Source organism: Meles meles, chromosome 4, assembly GCF_922984935.1.
Source record: "Meles meles chromosome 4, mMelMel3.1 paternal haplotype, whole genome shotgun sequence".
In the NCBI taxonomy this organism is placed as follows: domain Eukaryota; kingdom Metazoa; phylum Chordata; class Mammalia; order Carnivora; family Mustelidae; genus Meles; species Meles meles.
The window spans coordinates 117,922,345-117,947,787 of NC_060069.1; the positions used below are offsets into that span (position 1 = coordinate 117,922,345).

Below are 25,443 nucleotides of genomic sequence, written 5' to 3' on the forward strand. Positions count from 1 at the left end.
GTCTGTCTTTGAGCAGTTAGCCTGTCTGGGCTCACAGCCGATCCCTAGCAGGTGAGACTTCTGAGGAAAAAAAAAATCGTAGAGGGTAAGAATAGGTCCATAATTCAACTTTATATGTTGAATTAAGATAAAACAGCTCAAATCATTCCAAAAATTCTACCAACCTGATAGACTTGCATATAGTTATTATTTTTGCATTTCTTGTGTCTTGAACTTGTAATTAGTTATTACTCCATGCTTTATGGCCCTTTCTTGATTTCAAAAGCTTTTCCTATTTGTCTGTGACTGGAAGAAATAATCTCCTTTTGTAGGATGTATGTTTATATTACGGGAGATTTGAAAAAATACAATTAAAGGTACCTTCTTTTTTTTTTTTTAAGTTCTTGGTCAGTAGTCAGCAAACTATGGCCCATGGGCCAAAAATATACCCTGTTGCCTGTTTTTTGAAAATCAAGTTTACTGGAACACAGCCACATCTCTTTCTTATTTGCCATCTAGGGCTGCGTTCACATTGCACCCACAGAGTTGGCTGGTTCCCATGGAGATCACGTGACCTGCGAACCACAACTATTTACTATGGAGCCCTTTACAGAAAGAGTTCACCAACTCTCTCTCTTGGTGAAGCATGTTTAATAGGCCCTTGGTTGATTATTTTTAGGCCATAGACTAAGCTGTCCATGGTGTCTGAAGCCAGGGCTAAGTTACCTAGCCTGATGATTGGCTACTTGCTGTGCCCAAGAAGTTTAGTCTTCATGGTGGTCTTCAGATATAGATGGTGTGGGTTCTGGGAGGCAGTGCTGGGAGACTGGGAAGAGGTGTGGTGATGCCCATTAATCACACCCATCCTATCTCAGTTCATTAAGAGCAGCCCTGAGTCTCCTGGGAGGAGAAATAAGCATTGTGTACCATGGGTTTTTATCCAAGCTGCATGTCTGTATACATGTGGGGTTTAAATCAGTGATGCTCTTCAAAGGAAATCTTGTGTAAATCCTCAGTGTATGAAACAGAGAAGCTGAGTCACTCTGGGTGGGGAAGGCATGAAGGCCACAGTGAGGGTCACCAAACCCAGGTCTCAGGATGAAGACCCCTCCTACAATGGAAACAGCACTCTGGTTTGGGGATCTGACACACCTAGGTTCGAATTCAGCTGCTGTTACTTAAGAGCTATGCATTCTTGGGCATCTTATTTATCTCAGTCTCAGTTTCTCTTTTTTTGAAAAGGAGATCATAATATTTACCTTGTAGGTTGTAAGAATTAAAAAATATGTTTCAATGCCTCTTTGTAATGAAATTCCTTGGAAGAGATGGCTCTATGTCAACATATTTATTGCTGCTTATCAAATTCCCACAAATTCTCACAAATTCAGTGGCTTAAAACAACACAGATTTATTAACTTATAGTTGTGCAGTTCAGCAGTACAAAAGGGATTTGGTTTCACTTGGCTGAAATCATGTGTTGGCAGGACTGATTCCTTCCAGGGGCTCTAGGGGAAAATTCATTTCCATGCTTTTTCCAGCTTCCAGAGGCCGCCTGCATTCCTTGGCTTATGGCCCCTCCTCCATCTGCAAAGCCAGCAACGCAGAGCCTCGCCTTTCTCCCACTGCCATCTCTGGTTCTCTCTTGTCATACCCTCTTCCACTTTTAAGTACCTGTCTGGATAATCTGGAATAATATCCCTGCCAGCAGCTTTCATTGCCCTTGTCCATGTGCCTTAAATGTTCATAGGTGGCCAGGGTTAAGACGTAGACATGGGGACCCTGTCACCATTCCTGGTCTTCTCTGCTGTTCTCAGGCACTCCTCCCAGCAGGCTTTCCTCCCCACCATTCCTCCAGAACCATTCTCTCCAAGGTTACTGGGGGCCTCCACATTGTCAAGACCAGTACAGTGCTTACCTCCGAGTCTGCATCTCAGCAGCCCCCTGTCAGCCTTGCTGGACACAGTGGGTCATTCTTGCCTTCTTCACTGGGCTTCCAGGATGCCACTCTCTCCTCTTGCCTGCCTACTGGCTGTTCTTCATTCTCCTTTGCTCTTTTGCCCTCAATCTTTGTGTCTCTGAAAGTTAGGATGCCAGGGGCTTATTTCCTGGACCTCTTTCCTCAATCCATACCTACTCCCATGGTTTTAAATTCCCTCTAGACTGTCATATTTTCTGTGCTATATTCTGTCTCTAGCCTACATATCTAAACTCTAGACTTATATCCAGCTACCTACTTAATATCTTCACTAAAAAGGTAAAAGGTATTGCCAGTTTAATATTCTGCAAAGCAAACTCCAATTTCCCACCCTGTCCCCAACCTCCTTTCCTGTAACTGGCTCTCCATTTTCCTGCTTGTTCAGGATAAAACCCTTGGATGTGGATCTGTACAAAAGCCTTCTATTTGGTATCCCATTGCAGACTTTTCTTTCTTTTTTTTTTTTTTTTTTTTGAAGATTTTATTTATTTATTTGATAGACAGAGATTGCAACTAGTCAGAGAGACAGGCAGGGAGAGAGAGGAGGAAGCAGTCTCCCTGCTGAGCAGAGAACCTGATGTGGGGCTTGATCCCAGGACCCTGGGATCATGACCTGAGCTGAAGGCAGAGGCTTTAACCCACTGAGCCACCCAGGCGCCCCTCCCATTGCAGACTTTTCTGATGTAGCAACCATATGATCCTTTTGAGTTCCATTGAACCCTTTGCCCTTTCTTTTAAATCTAGAATAAAAGCCGAAATCCTTAAAACAGCCCAGAATGCCCTGTCATCTGGCCCCTCTGCTGCCTTCTCACTTCATCTCCCATCATTTCCACCCTCACTACTCTCCTACCACATTGATCAATGCTTTTCAAAGGTGCCAAGCACATTTTCAACCTCAGGACCTTTGCGCTGCTCTTCCCTCTCCCTGGAATCTTTTCCGCCCAGGTAGTCCCATGCTGGCTTGCTCGTTTCCTAAAGTCTCAACTGAAATGTCATTGTCGCAGACTGAGGTTTCAGTGCCCATCCTGAATAAAAATGGCACCCATTACCCCAGGCACACCCTGCCCCCCAACTCCCATATGCTTCATTCCTCTCCTTCTGCTGCTTTCGTTTTCACTGCATTTATCACCACTGGATCTTGTTTATTTACTGCTTTATCTGCCTTGCTCCACTAGAATGTTTTTATGGTATCTGTTGACTCTTCTTTCTCCTCGAATGTTTCTCTTTGTCTCGAATGAACCACCAGAGGGCAGGCCTTGTTTTGTTTACCGCTCTATCCCCAGTGCCTAGCCTGGTGCCTGGCATGGGAAGAGGATGGAGATCGGTTAATCAGATGTTTGTGGTATGAATAAATGCACAAATGAAGGTCTCATTCAGAGGGGTGGTGCAGAGACAGTCAGTGAGTGATAGGTGTAATTGTGAGTAAAGCATTTGCTTGAAGGAGTAATTTCCCCGTCAGCTTGGTGTCATTCAGGGTGCATGAGCCACCAAGATAGCGCTCACGAATATGTTTAATTGTATATTGTTTCTTGCTTTAAGGAAAATCTTAACATTAAGAAAAGTTTTTTGTTTTGTTTTGTTTAAATCTGCTGTTTCTTGAGCTGCCTCTGCAGGGCCCATGCTTTTCAGTGAGCCGACTACTTCCTGTGGTGGCAATTTTGGGGGTTTTTATCCGGGTGGGATTAGGGAGGGTGTAGCCTCTGGAGTGATTTAGGAAGGATATCTCTGTCCCCTGGCTTGGGCGAGACCTGGGACAGAATAGAAGAGGTTCACCTGCCCAAGAGAGTGACTAATCTTCCCTCACATCTAGTTTTTAGGTTCAAGTGAAGGGTTAAACATTCATTGAGCCTCTGTTGTATACCTGATGCTTTGGTGGCTTAGGCTCTGGGGAATACATAAAGGACCTTGACCCTGCCTGGAAGAGCTCACCAACTTGCTGGGGGGCGGGGGAGGGGTGGCAGGTAGAAGAGTTATTATAGTACAACCTCCTGCCGTCATGGCTCCAGGAGCTCTGGAGATGGCATCTCCTTTAATCCTGAAAATAAGTCTGTGATTGTTGGGCCAGTGCCTCTGTTTTACAGGTGGAGGAACTGAGGCTTGGGGGGGTTCAGTAATTTCCTGGGATCACTAGCCTGTAAGTGGCAATGTCTGTTTAACTCTAAGGCTCCTACAGTTCACTCCACCACTTGAAGGGTAGAGAGGGGAGGGTGCAGGCTTCCCAGGTGTCACCTGCTTGATCCCTGGATTGGGGAAGGACAGTTTCAGTGTACCTGCTCTTAGCTTGTGAGTAAAGAAAGTGAGTACTGAAACCCTCTCCAGGTTTGGGGTTCACAGTGACAGGCTCATAGGCATGGTGAAGCTAGACTAGTGGGACCCTAGGAGCCCAGCAGACAGACCACCTCAGGAATCACAAAGTAGGTTTCTAGAATGGAAAACTGAAACCCAGAGTCTGTTTTTGTCTCTTTAAGACATAGAGGATTGAAAAGACACCCTCTTTATTAACTCCCGTCTCTCATTTTTTTTTTTTTTTATTTCCTTCAGCCAGGTGATTTCCTATACTTTCCCAGAGGGACAATTCATCAAGCGGACACTCCTCCAGGGCTGGCCCACTCCACTCACGTGACCATCAGCACCTACCAGAACAAGTAAACACTCTTCTCCCAGCCATCCATCCCAGGGAAGCTCAGGTTGTGGCCCATGGCAGCCACATGCAGAAGGGAATGAGGGAGTTGGCCACTGCTGTCCTGTTTATCCAACCTCAGGGGTTTCCTTCAGGCTCCCTTGCTAATTTCCAGTTCCTTTATAGAGTCCTGCCCATGCCACAGGCCCATCTGGGGTTCCTCCTGGGAACATCCTGAGCCTGACTATATAGAACATTGGGAGTTGCCCCATGAGGCTCCCAGAGTTCGGGAAGAAAGAACCACAGCTGCGGTGCTGTGTTAGTGAAGCCGGGCTGGGCTTGTGGCCTCTCTCTCTTTAACATTTCTTATTGCAGTTAAATATTTATAACATAGAATATGCCACTTTACCCATTTTTAACTGTACAATTTGGTGACATTAATTATATTCACACTGTTGTGCAACCATCCCCACTGTTTCCAAAACATTTTCATCACCCCACACAGAAACTCTGTATCCACTGAAACCTCCAGATCTCTTTTAAGGGTTCCACTTTTTATAAAGTTCATGAAATTGAGTAGGAAAGGAAGTCTGGAACCTAAAAGCACATGTGCTGAACACAGTTCTAATTAAAACCGTGTTCCATTTAGGTGAGTGCTGCCTCACAGGACCTGGGTGGCAGCGGCCTCCCTGTGAGCGGTTTTCTGCCAGCAGCCACCTTCCTAGCACCTGCCAGTCGTCGCCGCCCTGCAGTGTGGAGGCACCAGACCCTGTGCAGTTGCTGGGAATGCGGCCTGGGACTGAAGGCGCTTGGAGAGAACTTGCACTCTGGAAGTGGTGGTGGGAGGGGAGACGGACTGGGAAATAGTTAGCGGTGGGATAACTCCATCATGGGTGTGCAGAGGAGACTCCTGAGGAGCACAGGGAAGCCTTCAGAAATGACACCCAGGCTGAGTGAGTCTTAAAGGATGAGGAAGCAGAGGTGGGTCAGATGGTCAGGGTAGGAGAAGCATCCCAGTCCCAGTGGACAGCAGGGACTACCTTCAGAGCCATAACTTGCAAAACAAGTAAGCATGACTTCTTCCTCATCTGGCTTTTCTGGATGACATGAACCCATGTGTTTAAGAGGCTGACCAAAGCAACTAGCTGGAGCCTGGCCTATAATTAGTATAGTCCCTGCCCACAAGTAGGCCAAAGCTTGTGTTATGCTTCCTTTATGAAAAATGCTCTTCTCACTGTCACAAGGCATAGCCAGGAACAAAAGGTCATCGCGGCAGGCTCAAGAAGAGCAGGAAAAATTGGGGAAGTGGGGTCGTAAGAACTGGAGAAGGGCCAGCCCCAGGGAGGCTGGAACCAGAAGTTCACAGTGGGTGTCAAGCAGCTCTGGGCCTTTGCATCCAGTTTGGCCCTGTGGGTGTCTGTGTAGCTTCTGGCGTCCTGATGTTAATGTAACTAAGCTATTCCCCTTCTGGGATTCTCTGTCTTTTGCATTCACTTGATGCCTCCAACTAGTTTTCTAGTCAGTGGCTTTCTGTGCACTTGTTTTCCTTCCTATTTACTCATACCATTGACTCATCCATAAGCCATCATCAGTTACTTATCTGATCTCCCTTTATCTCCCTGGATCTAATAGCTTCTACTTCTGCTAAACTATTTTCCAATCCCAAGAGTGAAGATCTGGTGGACTGCCCCTGGGTCCCACACGTGCCTTCTCTGGTCAGCAGGGGAGGTGGACAGGCACCATGATTGAGGAGTCTCATTAGGCACTGACCTGTGCCTTTATCAGTGGTGCTAGAGCTAGAATGGGACAAACTGGAACTCAGGAAACATTGCTCCCCAGAGATGTCCCTGTGCCATGTCAGATACCCCTGACAACACTGGCACGGTGAGGATTGGGGCCTTTTCCTAAACCCTCTCAAGGGTCAGTTGCTGGGAGTGTCTGAGATCTGGGACAGCAACAGGTTAATTTGACTGTTTTGCCAGAGTGAACCCCTCAAGAGATACTAATCTCAAATTTTGGCCCAAGATCCATTCTAACTCTAACAAGAGCACAGAGCTCAGTTTAACTGCAATGACCTCTCTTCTTGAGCAACTGCCGCACAATTTCACCTATGACCCTGCAAAAGAAGAGCTGCTTTTTGTGCTGGTAAAATATCTCCAGGAGGCAGCTCAATCAGTCAGATGTGAGGCTGCGTGTAACATTAAGTTGCAAAGTGTGAGGACACCAAATGGTAGACATCTTAGGGAAAGTGTTGCTGATGTGACTTTTGTCTTCCGACACTTTTTTGGAAGGAAGCATAAAAGTGTTAATTTTGCTTACTGAGTGAGAAGCAAAAGTCATACTGTGAATTCCCATTTTTGCACATAGCCAGCTATTTGAAATCTGGTGATACTGAGGGAAGATTTTAAATAGCTAGAAATATTTAAAGAGAGCAACCCCACAGAGCGTTTCTACAATGGCACACATTTAGGAGTGTGCCAACTGTAAATGGCCCATACAAATTCAGGTAATTGAACACTGATGCTCATCCCTAGATGTTATTTTTGGCCACTGGATTCTACCCTTCTAGCCCTGCTAGAGTTTAACAAGTTGCATATTGACTGTTTTGAAATTATTGATGTTGGATATTTCACTGAGGAAGAGTGCCCCTCTTTTATAAGGGAAAAAGGAAAATGTAATTTGTAACAGTTCAGATAATTACACAGTCCAGGGATTTTGCTGTTACCCTAAATGTATTTATTTCTTTTGGAATTTTTTAACATGAACTATTTTTTAGGTCCTGTGATTGTTAAAAATTTCCTACAGAGCTCCTCTCATAGACATTTGTGTTACAACTGAAAACATTAATAAATTAGGCCCTTGAACTTCCTACTTACATCTGTATAGGATTGTGTGGTATATTTTAAGAGAAGTCGTGAATTAAAGTCTAGCTTCCCACCTTCTAACTTTCCACTTCAGTGTCTGGGAGAGGGGAGGAGGAGACGCAGTGTGATTGATGAAGACCTTCGAGTTTTTTTGTGCTGAGTAATGTCCAGTTTATGGAACTCACTGTGCCTGGGGAGTCAGAATGTAGTTTGTAGCTTTGGGATTTACTAGTAATCAGTGTTTTATGTAGATTCCATGGGTGTACACAGTTTTCATTCTGGGTGCATGTTGCAGTTCGTGGGGAGATTTCCTTTTGGATACCATTTCGGGGCTTGTATTCGACACTGCCAAGGAAGATCTGGAGTTCCGGGCTGGCATACCTCGGCAGCTGCTCCTGGTAAGGAGTAAAGACTTAGCGGGGGCCGGGGGGCGAGGAGGGGAGAGCAGTGGCAGTCCCGGCCAGCAGAAGCTGTGGCCGGCCTCCTCTGGACTCCAGGATCCTTCTTCCCACTGGAGTCAAGCTCATCTCCTCTGCTCTGCCTGCATCACTGTGTGGTTTTGCAGGGACCGTGGCGCTGCACATTATGTAGGAGCTGAAGGGCTGAGGCTGTTGTGTAGACTCTGCGGGGTCACTAGAGGCAGGGTGGGAATGCTAGCTGAGGGAGTGGCTGAATCAGTGAGTCCCGTGACAGAGCCATAGCTTCAGTCCACAGGAGCAAGACCTGCGTAGGAGCCCCACTGGCCATGCCGGCTGTGGACACTTCGAGGGCTGCTCTGGAGACCAGAACATGCGCGGGAAGCCCTGCTGGAGTTAGGTCCAGGACTCACTTCTGTTTCCAGCAGGTGGACGCCATGGCTGTTGCGAGGAGAAAGTTAAGTGGCTTTCTGAGAACCCTTGCCAACCGGCTGGAGGGCACCAAAGAGCTGCTTTCAGCTGACATGAAGAAGGATTTTATTATGAACAGACTCCCCCCTTACCATATGGGAGACCCAGCGGAGCTTTCAACACCAGGTGGGGTATTTCAAGGCTTTCCTGGATGGGCTGTTCTTTGGACAGGTGGAAAGTGAGCAGCATTTTAGAATTAAGGTAGACCTAGATCTGTCTTGAGCATGTTATGTTTGGATGAGACGTGCTGTAGCTTTAGGGATCCTGCATCTCACAAGTCTTTTTGTAAAGAGCCTGCGTCCCAGCATGATGGGGAGAAAGAGCCCTGTGATTATGGGTGAGAAATATATGTATTTATGGGCACTCTGGTATTCACCATCTTCAGAAAGTTTTAAGAACTTGAACACTAAAATAATTCCAGCAAGATTATCTTACGGATGGGTGAAATGTAAGAATGCCCAAGGTTGTCACTAACATCCCCAGAGTTCCAAGTGACTATTTTGTGACCAGTTTAGGCTGCAAATGACCTAACCCTTCTGGATAGGTGGTGATAGAGGCCATCTGCAACACTCCTGCAGTGGGACAGATGAATTTAGACCACATGCTGCCGGGAATTGTGGGGCATCTCACTATAAGATTGTTGGAGGGATTTATATTTATAGCTTGAGTTAGGTGATTTTTCAGGAGGGTTGAGAAAGCAGGGCTTTGTTCTGGCATGGATGCCGTCAGAAAATAAGGAGTCTGGGTCTTGTGTAGGCGGGAGGGATGAAATGAGACTGAGGTGGCAGTTAGTAAGGGAGGAGATTAGCAGGACAGGGGCATTGGGTCATTTTTGAGGTTTGGACAGTATTCTTGCTTTTGCCTGAGTTCTGACATGATGTTGTACTGGTCTTGCTTTTGCCTCGCCCTTTCAGAGTAGCTTTGTCGAATGTTGGTGTTCTGTGGAATGGTCTATGTTCAGCAGGAGAACACTTGAGACAGGGATATGAGGGCCAAGCCAGCTCTCCTGCTGCTTTTCTCCTTCTCTGTAGAGTTGAGACGATTATTTTTACTAAGGTTTATTAAAAGCTTCTTTTCTCATGGTTGAGACCCACTAAAATAAGACAATCTATAAGGTCACCTTTAACATTGATTCCACTTTATAATTTTAGTATCATCTTTTGGGGAAGTTTAGAATTTGTTTTTGCACCTGTTCAAAATAGATTTTTACCAACATTATGTATTTTAATCTTCAGTAAAACAGTTTTCTGAGTATCAGCTTATGGCACAGAATATCTTTTTTTTTTTTTTTTTCTTTTTCTTTTTAGAGGAAACCAGAGCTGGAGACAAACCTAAAGAAACTTTTTTTTTTTTTTAATATTTTATTTATTTATTTGACAGAGAGAGAGGTCACAAGTAGGCAGAGAGGCAGGCAGAGAGATAGGGAGAAACAGGCTTCCCACTGAGCAGAGAGTCCGATGCGGGGCTTGATCCCAGGACCCTGAGATCATGACCTGAGCCGAAGGCAGAGGCTTAAACCACTGAGCCACTCAGGCGTATGGCACAGAATATCTTACCAGAACTCTTCCTTGTCTTAGCCGTTAGAGTCTGTAACCCTATATTCCCTTAAGACTCCTTCTTCAACCAGATGACCCCGTAAGTCTGGTCTCTTTTCAGTGGGTAACTTTTGTACAAAGTTAAATCCAACTTGGAAAATACTTTTTCTGTGAGCTTAATTAGGTGGCTTTCATAACATAATACTTGACCTCCATGGATGGGGTAAGTTTCTAGGATTACACAACTAGTCCTTGTTGAGGTGGTGTGGTATGAACTCAGTTGTTGTACTGCTGGGCTTGACACAGAGCAAGCAGCAGACGGAGGCTGGAACCTGGGGAAGCCAGTGTTGGGTGCAGAAGGTACAGCTACTCTGCTTCTGTGGCCTGATTTGGATCTCTAAGAATGAGCTCCATAAGGCTGTAAACTATACTTCAGTATCATTATAAATATGGGGTAAGCCGATACTAGAGCTGGAGGGCACCCCACATTTGGATTCACTGCATACAAGTTTGAGCCTGGGTTTCCTCTAGTGAAGGCTGGCTTTCCCCCTTTGGGTCTTCTAGGTGGACAGTTACCAAGGTTGGACAGCACAGTGAGACTGCAGTTCAAAGACCACGCCATCCTCACAGTAGGGCCGGATCAGGATCAATCTGTGAGTATCCAAAGGGGAGGAGGTCTCTTCTCCTCCAAGGATATTTCCATCACAGACCTCAGGTTATCAAACTAACAGCAAGCCCCTACCTTTTCAGACCCACTGGGCAGCCATCTGTCCTCCTAACGTAGTGCCCTGACTTTACATCAGAGGGTGCCCATATCTCACTATGCCAATGATGCCTGCCTATTGGGCATTAGTGGTGGGCCCACAGATTCCTTCATTTTCCTCATGTGGTGATGGATGCCTGGTCTCTGCCTCCTGGTTCAGGCCATACTGCACTTGCTCAGACAACTGCAGACCCTTCCTGGTTCATGCACCTCCCTCACGCATTCTCCCATCCTGTACCTTACCCAGTCTGTCATATGTACGATTTTGTTGATGTTCTATCTTCTAGACATAGAGAAGAAAATTTATATCCATAACCTTGCCACCTAGCCCCATGGTTCCTAAAACTGGCATACTGATCCTAGACTCAACTGGAAAACTTTTAGAAATGATAAATTCCTGGGCTTCACTTGATCTGGGTTTCAGCTTCGGTATTTACTATTAAAGCTCCCTGCACAATCCTAAGGACCTCGAGCTATGGCTTCACCTTCTTCCTCTTGGCCAGCCATCTTGGGAGGTACTCCATGAGTGACTGGAGGGGCTGAGAGGGGAGCTAGAAGTGTGCATAACCAGACTGTCACAGCCATCAGGGTCACACCTGGACAGGACTGGTTTATAGTATATATAGAAAACCTCAAAACTCTCTTGTATTTAAAAAAAAAAAAAAAAAAAAATCCTTATCTAAGAAGTGACAAGGACTGAGGTTCTGGTCACTGTGTAAGATGGATGGACAGGAGTCTACAGTAATTGGAAGTTTTTATAGATCCCACAGCCGGTATTTCTCAAGAGGTAGTATTCACTCTGTGGTGTTCATAAATTGCCAGCTTATAACTGGGAATATCATATATGGATATAAAAAAGGTACAGGCTGGATTAAATGATACTTGAATGTTTCATTGATAAGCTGATATGTAAGTAGTTGCTCTTTCATTAAGCCACATTTCTGATGATGCTCTACGAGCTACACTGTTTTACCTTAAAAAGACCAGTGCCTATTTGCTATATACAAATAGTAATCTGAGGGATATAGTTTGTGTATATATATATATTCTAACTTTGTGCCAAAAAGATTTTTGGTGTTGAATTTTGTTTTGGAGAACCCTCCTTGTGTTGACCTCCTCAATACTGTGTTGTTGACAACTCTTACCTTTTATTTAAGGATGAAACTCAGAAAAAGATGGTTTACATCTATCATTCCTTGAAGAATAGGAGAGAGAGACACATGATGGGAAATGAGGAAACAGAGGTCTGTTCCAACCTAAAATGTCTTTCCTGTGATTTGGTGATGGCTGGGAAGAATGTGTTACCTTTAATTCATGGGGGATGTGCTTTCTTGTGACTGCAGCGTAGGCTTAATGTTTCACACAGTTGACAGAGCCCTTGCACAGGGATGATTAAGTCAGACAGTTCTGTGATATACATACACATATACCAGCTTTAAAAGATACGGGCTGGGACCCAGTAGCCTGGTAGGAAATGTGTAATTTAAATATGAAGCACTTCAAATGACTAATTTCTTAGGATATAAACTCGGAGACCTTTTGTGAAGTCTGAGTTTTTATGTGGGAATTGGCAAATTCTATACATTATCTAGTTGTAAGGGTACCAAAAATACTGAGAACTGTACAAGTTTTTATGAAAATATCACTTGAATATTTTTCATCTGACTAGTTTTATTGTTTTTCAGTCCCATGGACTTCGCTTTCCTTTATCACATATGGATGCACTGAAGCAAATTTGGGACCACTCAGCTATTTCTGTCAAGGACCTGAAACTTACCACAAATGAGGAAAAGGAAAACCTGGTGTTATCTCTCTGGACAGAATGCTTAATCCAGGTAGTCTAGTGCCTTCCCAGAATCCAGCGTGTACCGTTTCACAGACACACACATGTGCAAAGAAGAGCAATGACTGATGTGGTACTTTGAGCCAGTCGACTGGGACTGGCCTGGTTTTACAACAGTTTTCCTCACTTGTGTTTCTAATAACATGAGTCGTACCTGTTTCAGGAAGTTAGGCACACAGAAGAAAGGTGTCTCAGTAACAAAACCGTACTTTTGGCAAACTCATTTAATCCAGTGTGGTAGAAAAGGCACAACTCCAATAAATGTATCATTGAAATTTAAAGGTCATTACCTGGCTTTGTCGTTGTTCTTTGGAAGAACAACTTCTTTAAAGAGCCTCATTGGCCCTACAAAAATCTTTTAAACAATTAACACAAAGAAAAATTTTAAATTGGTTTTTTACAATGAAAATATACATACCTTCGTGTATACACAACCCCCCCCCATTAAAATAAAGTTATCCTGATAACGTAAGTTTCATTAAATACTGTCACACTAATGAAAGGGCTCACATCGGTGGGCATATGTGAGTTTCATAGATGCTGCTTCAAAGATGACAAACAGCCTGAGATTGAAGGAAAAACATTCAGTATTTACATGGAAAGACCAAGTCTCTATAAAAAATGCTCAAAATAGTGGGTCTTTGCATTTAAACAATTCACTGTTATTTTACATTCTAAAGTGCTCATAGGTTGATATTTTAAAAAATATCACTGGAGTATTTAATCTTTCTATATAAAAATAGAGCAGTTTTCTGCTTTTTGGTAAAAGTTTGGTACAAAGGGAACAGTTGTCTCAACTTAAGCATTTTTCCCTCCTGAGTTGGTTTTAAACTTAAGAACTGTATAATTTTTAAAGGTGGTAATGATTACTTGATATCCTACCTGATTTTGCTTAAAAATGGAAATGAAAAACTGAATTTTCAGCCATTAAGTAAAATGATATAGTCAAGGCTCAAATACTGCTTGGTTTTAATTTAAACATTTTAGAATTTCCCTTTACTACTTCAGGCAGACAAAGAAAAATGTGACTAAACAACTCCTTGAGGGCAGGATCAGGCAAAATCTAGGGTGAGGTCTCAGCACCAGGACAGGTGACCACGGGTTAGTCTTGTCACCCAAAGGGCGTCTGTTACTAAAGAGAGCAAGGATGGTCACAAGTTATTTGTGCTTTTTTTAGTTTGGCCATAGAAAATACACCAGTATTCGAACCTTTTTCCTGAACAAAGCAGAGGTCCTTCCCTGGGGTCAGTTACTGGTACGAATTCTTAACGGTGCTTCAGTTATAAAAGCCTCAGTAGAGAAGAACCTTTAAGGCTTATCTAATACAGCAGCTTAATAGGAAGCTTTATTAATAAATATGTTTTCAGGCATTGCTAAAAAAAAATTACTCATCTTCTTGCAAAAGGATGACTTGACCTAAAGGAATTTGTTTCCCTGTGCTTAGCACTCACATACCATCTCCTAGGATATTAATAGCTAATACAGGCTGACAGTCACCAGTGTCCTACAGTGACAGTCAGGAATAGGACTTGTGTCTGGTGGATAGGTGAGAAAACACACACTTGAGGGAACTTGCTCACCACACACTGGAGACCAAGCAGGACTAGAACCTTTCGTAGAAATCAGAACGTGCTTTTCATAGGACACTACATAAATGGTAAGAAGACTTGAGTGTTTCCATGGTTAAGAGCAATGGTCTTAGAAGCTGGAAGAAAACATCATTCTGCTTAGTGATGTAGGACCGTGAGGATAAGTAACTTCCTTTCTGAGGGATGTGAGGTTCCTTCTTTGCTCTTTCTAGAGATGGTGCAGATTTTCTCACAATATTTCAATGTCCCATTTCTGTGTTTCTTCTCCCTCCAGGGGTTGATTTACAATTACATGAGTCTTGTCATAATAATTTCCTCCTAAAATGGGAATTCCAAGAGAAAAGATTATTTGTTCACACAGATGCTCAACAGTATTCAGCCCACTGTGTGGTGGATTAAGACTTCATTTCCAAAGCAGCCTGAAGTGGGAAGCTGAGTTTAAATAAGCTTAGCTATGATTAACCTCAAATCAGACCACAGTATGATTCAAATTGAAAAGCTAAGAGGTAAAACAGTTGACTGCAAAAGCCGTGTGCCCAACAATGTAATGCTGAAGAGCAAAGTGCTTGGAGAGAGCAGAGCTCGGCCTGAACGTCAGGCACTGTTTCTGTTTCCACAAGGACAGTGGCTGTGACTAAGCCAATTAAAGCAACAGCCCAGACCTTGCTCAATTCCAAACCAAGTTTAAATGACACCTACCATCAATTTTAAGTGAGGGCTTTTAAGGACTACAGCAATTCATGGCAAAAAGAGATTTCTAAGAAATGAGACATTTTATGGCTGATGAAGCTTTAATTTTAGAATTGTTCTCAAAGATCATGTACCAAATGAGAATTTTACAACTGTCCTAATGAACAAAACCTCAGACTTTGTCCTTAGGCTTTTCCTGCTTGATCAAGTCACTGATTGTTTTGTTAAAACAGCGTATCTTTTTTCAAGAGTAAGTAGAAATGAATTAGTATTTCTTTTGTGCATCAGGATTTCTTTTACCCAGGAGGAGGAGTTTTGGAATTTAAAAATTCTACCCAGGGACACAAAATTTTGGGTTTCGTCAAAGGCCCACCTTTAATGTCCAGGACAAGTTGATCGCTGAGATAGGAGCTGATGGTGCCGTTTCTGTTCAGCCTCCACTTTTGCCGGAACTGTCCATGTTCAGTCCACAGAGCCACTTTAGCCCCGGGGGTGTCCCGGCCTCCAATCACATCGAGGCATGTGTCACTGGCCTAAAGATTAGGAAGCAGATTGGTGGTACTGTGTTAGCTCCAGTCAAGTGAACTGGGTCCCTTTACACGCTCTGATCTAAAAGAGAAGACTGTCCAGCATAGTTAAATTTTACCAACTGCTTAAGTTGTCTTTAGGGCTACGGGAGTAGATGGTACAGACATAGACCCACGGAAGTAGAGGTGTATCTGGCAACAGATGGTCAATGATTTGCTGAATTACAATTAAATATTAAGTCTCTGTTACCATAAATGTATCAGGTGGACCTTAGTTTCTTTTTTCTTTTTTTTTTTTTTTAAAGCAGGCTCCAACACCCAATGGGGCTTGAACTCACGACCCTGAGATCAAGACCTGAGCTGAAATCAAGAGTCAGATGCTTAACTGACTGAGCCACGCAGGCATCCCTGAGTGTGGTTTTCTTATAAAAGCATTGGATGATGCACCAGATAGTCATATAATAATTACTTTGAAGTGCTTTTCATTTGTGTTGATGAGACAAAAGGAGAAAGTCCATTGGTGACATAATAAAACTGGTGTTCTCTTCCCCAGAACATCAGATGTAATGGAGGCGTAATAAAAAAATGTAAACTTTATTTTCTAAGCTTTTTAGTAACAACTTCTATAGTACTACTTCACTGGGTAGTGTGAAAGTGTAAGTTTCAAGATGTTTAGAATCAGAAACAGCTGACTTTATCTGGACCATAGATTAAGGAGTGTGTCACAAGAGCACAATGGCCAGTTGGATCCAGTTAGTTGTCACTGGTTTTAAAGGGTCACTTAGGCAGAGCCATAGTATGTGATAACCTTAGTTTTTACTTTGAAACAGAAATTGAATTTTCTAGATGAATTGTCTAACATTCTCAGTTAAAAGCTTTAGTAATATGGCAGGTTTTTTTTTTTTTTAATTTTATTATTTATTTGACAGAGAGAGACAGTGAGAGAGGGAACACAAGCAGGGGGAGTGGGAGAGGGAGAAGCAGGCTTCCCACCAGAGCAGGGAGCCTGTCGTGAGCCTTGATCCCAGGACCCTGGACTCATGAACTGAGCTGAAGGCAGACGCTTAAAGACTGAGCCACCCAGGTACCCTTACATGGCAGTATTGATATAATCATACAACAGAGTGTTTCTAGGAAGTTGCATTATTTTATAATGCCATTTGATAAGGCAAGATTCTGGCTTAAAAAAAAAAAATCAAAGGCTAAAAGGTGGGGTACAGAGTCCGTGGGGTGCCTGCTTACCTTGGATTTAAAGAGTCCTCGGCAGTAGTGCCAGATCTGAGTTGTCTTCCCGCTATAGGGAGAAACACACACAGAGGTGGCCCTTGTGTCAGCAACATTGCCAGTGACTGTCAGATACTCATCCTGGGCCCGGTTCTTTATCCTGATGTAGACTGCAGGCTAGGACAAGGGAGAAACAGCCATTTAGGAGAAGGACTTGTGAACCTGGAAATCAGGTTTCATAGAAGACAAGCTTAGAGGCAAGGAGTAAAGGGATCTAGCTTACACACTTTCACTCCTCCTGCCTTTAGCCAGCATGTGTGAATTGCTATTTTTCTATTGATAGGCCTTAGACCACTGAACACGTAGGTTAAGTTGTACAATAATCTCTATTCTACTTTTCTGAAAAATGCCCTTCTGGAAGGGGAAAATGTAATAGTTTCATCTACTGAATGCCACATGGCAAGGGGTGTGCAGTGTTCCGGACTTGCTGAGTTTCATTCAGGAACCACTGTGTCCTAGCTGTGCGGGGGGGGGGGGGGGGGACCCCGGGGGGGACCCCAAGCAGGAAGGCAAGGTACAGCCCACCTGCAAGGCTCTCACAACAACCTAGTCAATGCTGCAGTAATCACACATACCATCTGAGCTATGGTTAAGTGCCAAATGCCTGCTCTGGGAGGTCTTGAAAAACCCAGGTGAAGCTGAGGGCCTGAGCAGCTGTGGTAATGTCTCTTTACCTTTATACTTTGTGGACCTTTACGCTAACTCAAGGGGAGAGACCATGCATGTTTAATCACTATGTAGGTATTCAAAAATTGGGTAACAAAGAACTTTATCCCCTGGGCCTGAAATATATACCCAAAGTTTTCCAATAAAATATTAAATGTAGGACTTGGCTCTAAGGATAATAGTTAATATTTATTGAGAGCTTAGTGTATGTCAATCAGTGTGCTAAATGCTTTCTGGGCCATTGTATTATCTAAGTTAATAACCAGAAGAACCCTTTAAGAAAGTCCAGTTATCGTTCCCGGGTTTCAGCACCCCAAAACACACACACACACACAGTCCAATTATGATCTGAATTTTACAAAGTTACCACAGATGTGGAGAAGCTGGGTCAGCCTGCACCAAAACCATCCCTCTTAAGCAGGATGCTCTAAATAAGGTTTGCTGAAATATACTAGTTACCCTCAGACATGGAATAAGAGACCTAGTCCAAAGGTGGCAGTGTGAATTAAGTCAGATAATGAAAGGGCATCACACAGGATGGAAACTCCCCAGAAACCATTCTTTTGGCCTTAAGCTTCCAGTCTTGATGAATTAAAAGATGGGATATTCAACATCCCCACCTTGGATCATATGTTGGCATCCTAGGGGGAACTTTGCTAAATAACAAACTATTTACTAAGGAAGCACTTTTACTCTGAGAAATGTGTTAGGGAAATGCAACAATGTAACATGGTAAGCCCACCATATTCTACTCTAAACCTTAGATCAACAGGAAGCCAGTTGAATTTTGGTGCAATGCTGCTGTGTGAATTTTTTCCTTATTTCTATGGAAATAAACACTCTTGGACAAATTTTTTCTGGTAATTTAAAGCAGGTAAAAAAAGACCTCTACTAGGGGCGCCTGGGTGGCTCAGTGGGTTAAAGCCTCTGCCTTTCACTCAGGTCATGATCCCAGGGTTCTGGGATCGAGCCCCGCATCGAGCTCTCTGCTTGGCAGGGAGCCTGCTTCCTCCTCTCTCTCTTTCTGCCTGCCTCTCTCCCTACTTGTGATCTCTATCTGTCAAATAAATAAATAAAATCTTTTTAAAAAAAAAAAGACCTCTACTAGGCAAAATGTTTTAAATGTTTTCAAAGCACTACTTCCACATTCATAATGCAACAGTAATGTACTTAAATATCTGTGACAGATAGTACGTCTATATAATTCAGTAAGTCTCCCACTGCAATTATTTTTTTTTAATTTTATGTATTTATTTGACAGAGAGATCACAAGTAGGCAGAGAGGCAGGCAGAGAGAGAGGAGGAAGCAGGCTCCCCGCAGAGCAGAGAGCCCGATGCGGGGCTCGATCCCAGGACCCTGAGATCATGACCTGAGCCGAAGGCAGCGGCTTAATCCACTGAGCCACCCAGGCGCCCCTCCCACTGCAGTTATTAATTTCTTGAGGCTTCAGTACATCTCTACTAGTTTCCTTACCTTATATGTAGAAGAAAACAGGTGTGACCTTCACAGAGGACAGAGTTCCAATTATGTTAGGACCAAACATCACAGTTTTAATCAATTAACTCAAGTAAAGTACTAATTACCTTTATTACACACTTGTAGTCTGACTCTTCTGTAATTACACTGTAAAATACTGGTTTGCATTATAAGTGCCTTAGTGACTCCCTAATTCCCAAACTCAAAGAGGATCGCATTTTAATTATTACTGATTTCCAAACAAGAATATGAACTACAGCAGTACCAGCAGCCTTACCAAAAAGAAAATGACCCATAGTACCTTGTTAGAAGCCCAGAATTCCTTTGCTGGGTCTTAAAGCTGTGGCCTAAATAAGCAAAGGCAAAATAACCTATAAAAATATTATTTTAAAATAAAACGTTAAACCAGAATATAAATCAGATGGTTTCTAAAGCATAATGAAGAATAGCACAATGTTAACGGCCAAAAAAACTTTTACATAAACTTAGAAGCTATTTTTCTAGCTCTCCTTTATCGCAGGACCCTGAACAATCTCAGAGACATCCTTCCCCAGCAAGGAACCACAAAACAAACAATCATGTCAAAAAATGGGCAGAAGACATGAACAGACACTTCTCCAATGAAGATATACAAATGGCTAACAGACACATGAAAAAATGCTCATCATCACTAGCCATCAGGGAGACTCAAATCAAAACCACATAGAGATACCACCATACACCAGTTAGAATGGCCAAAATCAACAAGACAGTAAACAACATGTGTTGGAGAGGATGTGGAGAACGGGAATCCCTCTTATACTGTTGGTGGGAATGCAAGTTGGTTCAGCCACTTTGGAAAACAGTATGGAGATTCCTTAAGAAATTAGAATTAGAGCTACCCTATGATCCTGCAATTGCACTACTGGGTATTTCCCCAAAGATACAGATGTGGTGAAAAGAAGGGCCATCTGTACCCCAATTTTCATAGCAGCAATGGCCACAGTCGCCAAACTGTGGAAAGAACCAAGATGCCCTTCAACAGACAAATGGATGAAGAAGATATCGTCCATATATGCTATAGAGTATTATGCCTCTATCAGAAAGGATGAATACCCAACTTTTGTATCAACATGGATGGGACTGGAAGAGATTATGCTGAGTGAAATAAGTCAAGCAGAGAGAGTCAATTATCCTATGGTTTCACTTATTTGTGGAGCATAAAGAATATCATGGAGGACATGGGAAGATGGAGAGGAGAAGGGAGCTGGGGAAATTGGAGGGGGAGATGAACCATGAGAGATTATGGACTCTGAGGAACTAACTGAAGGTTTTGGAGGGGAGGGGAAGGGAGGTTGGGTGAGCCTGGTGGTGGATATTGTGGCGGGCACACATTGCATGGAGCACTGGGTGTGGTGCATGAACAATGAATTCTGGAACATTGAAAAGAAATTAAAGAAAAAAAACAAAAACCACCTTTCAGAAGTGAGGAAAATCGTCTCAGCATCCAGCTTGGCTTGTAGAGTTCCTAGCAACATAGGATTAGGCATTATTATATAGCTGATAAAAGCTAAACTGAATTCCCACTTCTACCTTGTTTTTCCCCAGGGCTTTTCAGTGTGATTACCCCTCATCCCACGTGACAGGAGTGAGGAGTAAGCAATACATGAGGGTCAGGAAATCCCACACCATAGCCTCTGCCAGGAAAGCCTGCTAAACCTTAGCACCCTCAGAAGAGCATCTCTGATTCTCTCAAGGGACACTATGAATAATGAACTTTCAAAAGAAGTGTGTTACCACAGTAATAATATAAGCCAGATGTTGTGTCAGACTATTTGTATACATTTTTCTTATTCAATGTTCAAAGCAATACTGAGAGGTAAGCAATGTGATCACTGTTCCACCAGAGGAATTGGATTCCTCACCCAGACTCACACTGCTTACAAGTGGCAGAGCTAGGAAGGAGGGCAGGAAGACCAATTAGGTTAATTTTTTATTGGCTACTATTTATTTAACACTTAATATGTCCAATGTGCACGTCAGAGCCTCAGCACGTACATCCACTCTGGTACCCTCAGCTTGGGGCCTGCAATATATGGTGCCACTCTGCAAATACTGATCTTGTTTTGGAAAGTAGGGTGTGGTTACTCAACACAAAGTTTATAAGATAAATCTGGGTTCAAGTCCTGGTTCTGACACCTGAATGTCTTTTGCCTATTTGCTTTACCTCTCTGACCCTGATTTTCCCATCTGGAAAATGGGAATAACAACTCCTACCTTAAAGAGCTGTTGACATCAAGGGAGAAATGTTTCTATTTAGGCTTCAAATGGTGTGTCCACAGACCACTGCACCCAACAGCCAGGCTTGGGCTTCTCACCTTCTGTGAAACCTTCCACCACTCCATACATGCTCATACTCCCTTTCTGTAAACCAGGCATTGCCTGTAGCTTTTTAATGGCTATACACTGTTTTGCATTTTATGGTACCATTTTGAGTTGGACTTGTTTTACCCAACGAACATGTAAAAGTTCCAGTAAAGCAGAGATCATGTCTATTCCTTAAATCTTCCACAATTCTTAGTCTCATGTCAAACATCCCTCCATCCATTTATACCTTTGTTCCTTCATTAAACAGTCCCTGAACTCTCACAATGTGCCAGATACTGGGGGTAGAACTAAAAGCAAAACATGCACAGCCCCTGCCTTCCCAGGTATGTGGTAGAGTAAGAACATGCCCTGTCCAACCACAACTGTGTGGTTACAGACTTCATGCCTCATCTTTGTAGGAAAAGAACGAACCAGGTCTTTTCGGATCTAATTCAGACTAGGAGAGAGGGTGAAAGAGGCATCCTGGAAGATGGGACACAGAGATGAGTAGAATTAGCCAGGCAAAGAAGGAAAAAAGAAACTTCTAGACAGAGCGCACACCCTGTGTTAAGAACCTGAGCAGGAAAGCAATTTGCACATTGGTGGCTGTGTCACAGCCCCATCTTGAGTGAGGAGGAGACCAGTGAGGGAACAGCCTGGAGAAGCAAGGGGGCCATAGCACACAGGCACATTGAGAAGATCAGCTCATATCCCAAAGGATACAGGAATATTTTGAACAGAAGACCAACAAGCAGTAGGTGTGTCATAAATATCAAGATTTATCCCGAGTTTTGCGCAAATAGAGGGAAAAAGTCCCAATATTTAGAGCGTAGAACTAGGGCAGACTCAGAGTTCATTGTTTTCTTTGCTTCCCACAGAGCTTATGCTGCTCATTTTTCCATGAAAAGTCAGTAGGGTCAATAAGACTTTGGACTCAAAGCTAAAATCCAACACTGACCTTAGATACAACTTAACAAACTGGTTAATGTCTCTAAGATTCCTCATCCTAATTGGAGCCCCTGCAACATAAACGTCAAACCAAATGATCAATATTTCAGTTGCTATGGTTCATGACATTTCTACTAAAAAAAAAAAATCAAGCAATTTTGGGTCTTATGTTTTTGTTTTTGTTTTTTTTCTCCTTACCTGCTTCATAGGACGGAGGGAACCAATTGTTTTCCATCCGCTGAATGCTGTCCAGTTGGGGATCTCATTAGGCTCAAGTAAGATTTGTCTTCCTAAGAAATTGGATCCTTCATAAGCTATCCACCTATGTGAGAGCAGGAAAAAAATTAGGGTACTTAAAAATAAAACGCAAAACCTTGTCAAAAATACCTTCTTTTATACAACGTTCATTCTTTAAAACTTCTAGGCTTATAGATTTTTAAGGGAAAAAAAGTATAATGGAAAGGTAGGAAGGACTAGGTGAAAGCCCATTCCACTGGGGGCTCAGAAGATTTGCATTCCAATTAGGATTCTGGTTTCTGACCTGCTAAAACAAGGTTCCCACCAGGTCTAAAATTCTGTTTCTTTGATGATAATGTCTTTTTTCATAACTGTTCAACCTTCAAAGACAGACCATAGCCTCTCACTGTTTCCAGTTACACAGCACTAGTTCCTGCTCCCACGCCTGGCTGCATCCTCCTCTGCACTCCAAGGCTCCTCCTGGGGGCTTCAGAGCCCACTCGGACACACCTCCTCCTATTATTTCCCCAAGGCCACCAGGGACAGCTTCAGATGATCCACAGAAATCCCCTGTCTTGCTTCAAGGCCCAAGAGCTTTTGCAAATCCTCAATACCCCTGGGGCCTTCCACTTGGGCCAAGTGAGAGCACATAGAATCCTGCATGGCCCTGAGGCGAGTCTTGAGACCTCTGGGGCATGCAGCTGTGCCCTTTCCTTTACTGACACCAGCTGCATTCGCCCCACAGCAGCCCCCCGAATAGTCGTGAGGGAGATGGGAGGGCCAACAGACTGAAAATGCCATCTGGTCCCTTCCAGAGAAAGTTTGCTGAGCCCTGATGTAGGTGGCTATCAAGCTGAATAGCGAAGGGGAGTAAGCTGGGACTGCCTAGAGGATCTAATTCTCAGGACCCCCAGTCACCACAAACAGTGCTTTCAGAACTTTCGTGTGGAAGACAGGGTGGCTACCTTGCTTGGTTCAGACAGAGCACCCTGCTCCCACAGTCAAGATCAGGCTTGGCCTGGTTTTTCACGGATGGGAGATAGGACAGATGACCTTCCCTCTACCCCTTCTTGCCTACACAAATCTAAGCCATCAGACTGGTGCAGAGTCAGGACAGCGTGACCATGGAAATGCTTATCTACCTCTCCAGCTGTGTAGACTTTTTAAATAGGCAGGGAAATTTCAGTTATAAAACCTAGGCAGGACTTTATAAATTGCGCCTCTCTGTATATTAATCTCAGCGAATTCCACAACCAAAAGGCAGTAAAGCTTGACTGTTATAATCACAAATCAGAGATATGCGATAATATGGGGATTAAACAAAACAAATCTTGTCACTGAGGGTAGCTGGCTGTGCACTGTCATATTCTAAGCCATCTGTAGCCTAAGAAAATCTCTTGACAGCCTTCCCTATTCCTTACTCTGTGTTCCCATTCTCTTACCGAGAATCCAAAACAGGGAGAGTAGGTGGATAATAAGCTAAGGAGAAGAAATAAAGTCAAGGTAAAAAAGTGCCAGTTTTCTACAAAAGACTGAAATAAGTTGGTAAGAAATTACAACAAGTGAGTCAGTAATTATCAGTTCCACGTAGGAGTATAAAGAAAAGTTTAAAAATGCTGTGCAAGTCCTGTATCACAGGGATGTAGCTTTCAATTCCAACAACTTAGTTCAGTGGTAAATAATGTACTGGTATATAGTGTGGGGATTATTATGCTTAGAGACAGTGAGTCAATTTACATTTAAGAAACACCAATGTCAAATGCTTTGAAGAAGAAAAATTGCTGTACATGTGAATAATTCAAAAGCCATTTATTATAATAGTTGACTTATTTTTGAAATCAATTTATATTCTTGGCTATGTTATCCCCAAATATTTACATAAGCAGAGTTGATTATCACACAATTTAAAAGTCATAAGAAATAAAAACAATCATCTTTACATTAATCTTCGTGAGCTATGTGTTTTCTTTGAGCTGACTTCTGGTACCCAAACAGCAGCAGTAAGGGAGGAGGGGCAGCTTCCATGCCCACACTCCAGAAACGCCCTGAGAGGCAGATCCCCCAGGAGGCCTTCCAGCCTTCACCTCAAGGCCTCTCACTGGCAGGCCTTTACCATTTTTGTTCTAAATAAATATGCAAGTTCGTACCTAATTTATGTAACCATAATTGTTCAATCTTTTTGTAAAGCAGTCTCCCAAATTGTGTAAGTGCAAGCCCCACCCACCTGGATGCACCCTTACAACCTATATGAACAGCAACACTGGTGGGTGGGCCGGGTCCACCAGGATCTTCAGTGTGAAGATAAGCACCTGGAACAAAGAGTTCTAGAGCAAACAAGATGCCAAAGCAAAAGGCAACAAAACACGAAGAGTCTTACAAACAGTTGTGTTAGGCAGGCAATGGTGTCAACCAAAGAAGTTACTGATTTCATTACATATGTCCTGAAAGGGAAGTGGGCTCAACTGGTTAAGGTCATCTGGTCCACCTACACTAAGAAGCAGGCTCTGAGCACACGGCCGCCCTTCTCCCCTGAAGGGCCCTTCTCTGAGACCACCGCGTGCCACTACATACTGGACCTGCTCCACAGTCTCATCTTATTGGAACAGAAACTACCATCATTACAGTGAGAGAGTAAAGGAGTGGCAGTATCTTCAGATCACACAACAGCAGCAGTGGGGAAATCAAAAGCAACTGTGCAACTCTCCTAAGACAGTGACCGAACCAGGCCAAGGGCCGTCCCATACTTACAGTCCACTTTTTACCCAGACGGACTGGGTGTAGAAGTGGAGGTCCTTGTTCAGAACGGAGTTCACAGCGTCTTCTAGATGCAGCTCTCTTCCCTCACAATGTTCCAGAGCAAAAAGGCTAATGGAGGGTTCTTCAAAAACCTAAGAGCACAAAAAGGCGCAAGCATCAACGTACATGGTGACCCCATTTCAGTGACCTCTGAGGCACCCCACCTGGCATTCTGGGTCCCCTGTGTCCTTAAATGCAAACAGTCCACTGGTCTACCCTCTAATGACGTTATAGTCAAAACTGCACTGGTGAGATTAAATCCTATTCATAATTTTTGTTCACTTCTTTAGTAAATTAAAATTAAAGCTCTAGAAGAGCAATCTTAATCTCATAATGAAAATGGACACTTGGTTCCAATTAAGGTCTGGTTGTGCTGTGATATGGACATCGTGGTCCTGCCAGTGCTCGCAGCTGGTA

At 43.3% G+C, this 25,443-nt stretch overlaps 2 protein-coding genes across 5 annotated transcripts in view; one reads left to right on the forward strand and one right to left on the reverse strand.

The window, feature by feature from the left end:
* RIOX2 (ribosomal oxygenase 2) overlaps positions 1-12,747 on the forward strand; it is a 33,026-nt gene extending 20,279 nt beyond the window's left edge. For 2 of the 3 annotated variants that reach the window (XM_046001876.1, XM_046001877.1), the window contains exons 5-10: positions 4,496-4,599; positions 7,734-7,836; positions 8,280-8,451; positions 10,425-10,513; positions 11,781-11,867; positions 12,309-12,747. In XM_046001876.1, the coding sequence (XP_045857832.1) occupies positions 4,496-4,599; positions 7,734-7,836; positions 8,280-8,451; positions 10,425-10,513; positions 11,781-11,867; positions 12,309-12,467 (714 nt within the window). In that variant the 3' untranslated portion in view covers positions 12,468-12,747. The remainder of the gene's footprint in view (positions 1-4,495; positions 4,600-7,733; positions 7,837-8,279; positions 8,452-10,424; positions 10,514-11,780; positions 11,868-12,308) is intronic. The other variant, XM_046001878.1, reaches the window with a different exon arrangement.
* A 137-nt stretch (positions 12,748-12,884) lies between these two features.
* CRYBG3 (crystallin beta-gamma domain containing 3) overlaps positions 12,885-25,443 on the reverse strand; it is a 111,115-nt gene continuing 98,556 nt past the window's right edge. Inside the window, exons 18-22 of one of the 2 annotated variants that reach the window (XM_046001874.1) lie at positions 24,979-25,118; positions 22,192-22,315; positions 16,515-16,673; positions 15,119-15,278; positions 12,885-14,373 (exon numbers count right to left, since the gene is read on the reverse strand). In XM_046001874.1, coding sequence (XP_045857830.1) covers positions 14,285-14,373; positions 15,119-15,278; positions 16,515-16,673; positions 22,192-22,315; positions 24,979-25,118 — 672 coding nt within the window. In that variant the 3' untranslated portion in view covers positions 12,885-14,284. Of the gene's footprint in view, positions 14,374-15,118; positions 15,279-16,514; positions 16,674-22,003; positions 22,065-22,191; positions 22,316-24,978; positions 25,119-25,443 lie in introns of those variants that run through there. The other variant, XM_046001875.1, reaches the window with a different exon arrangement.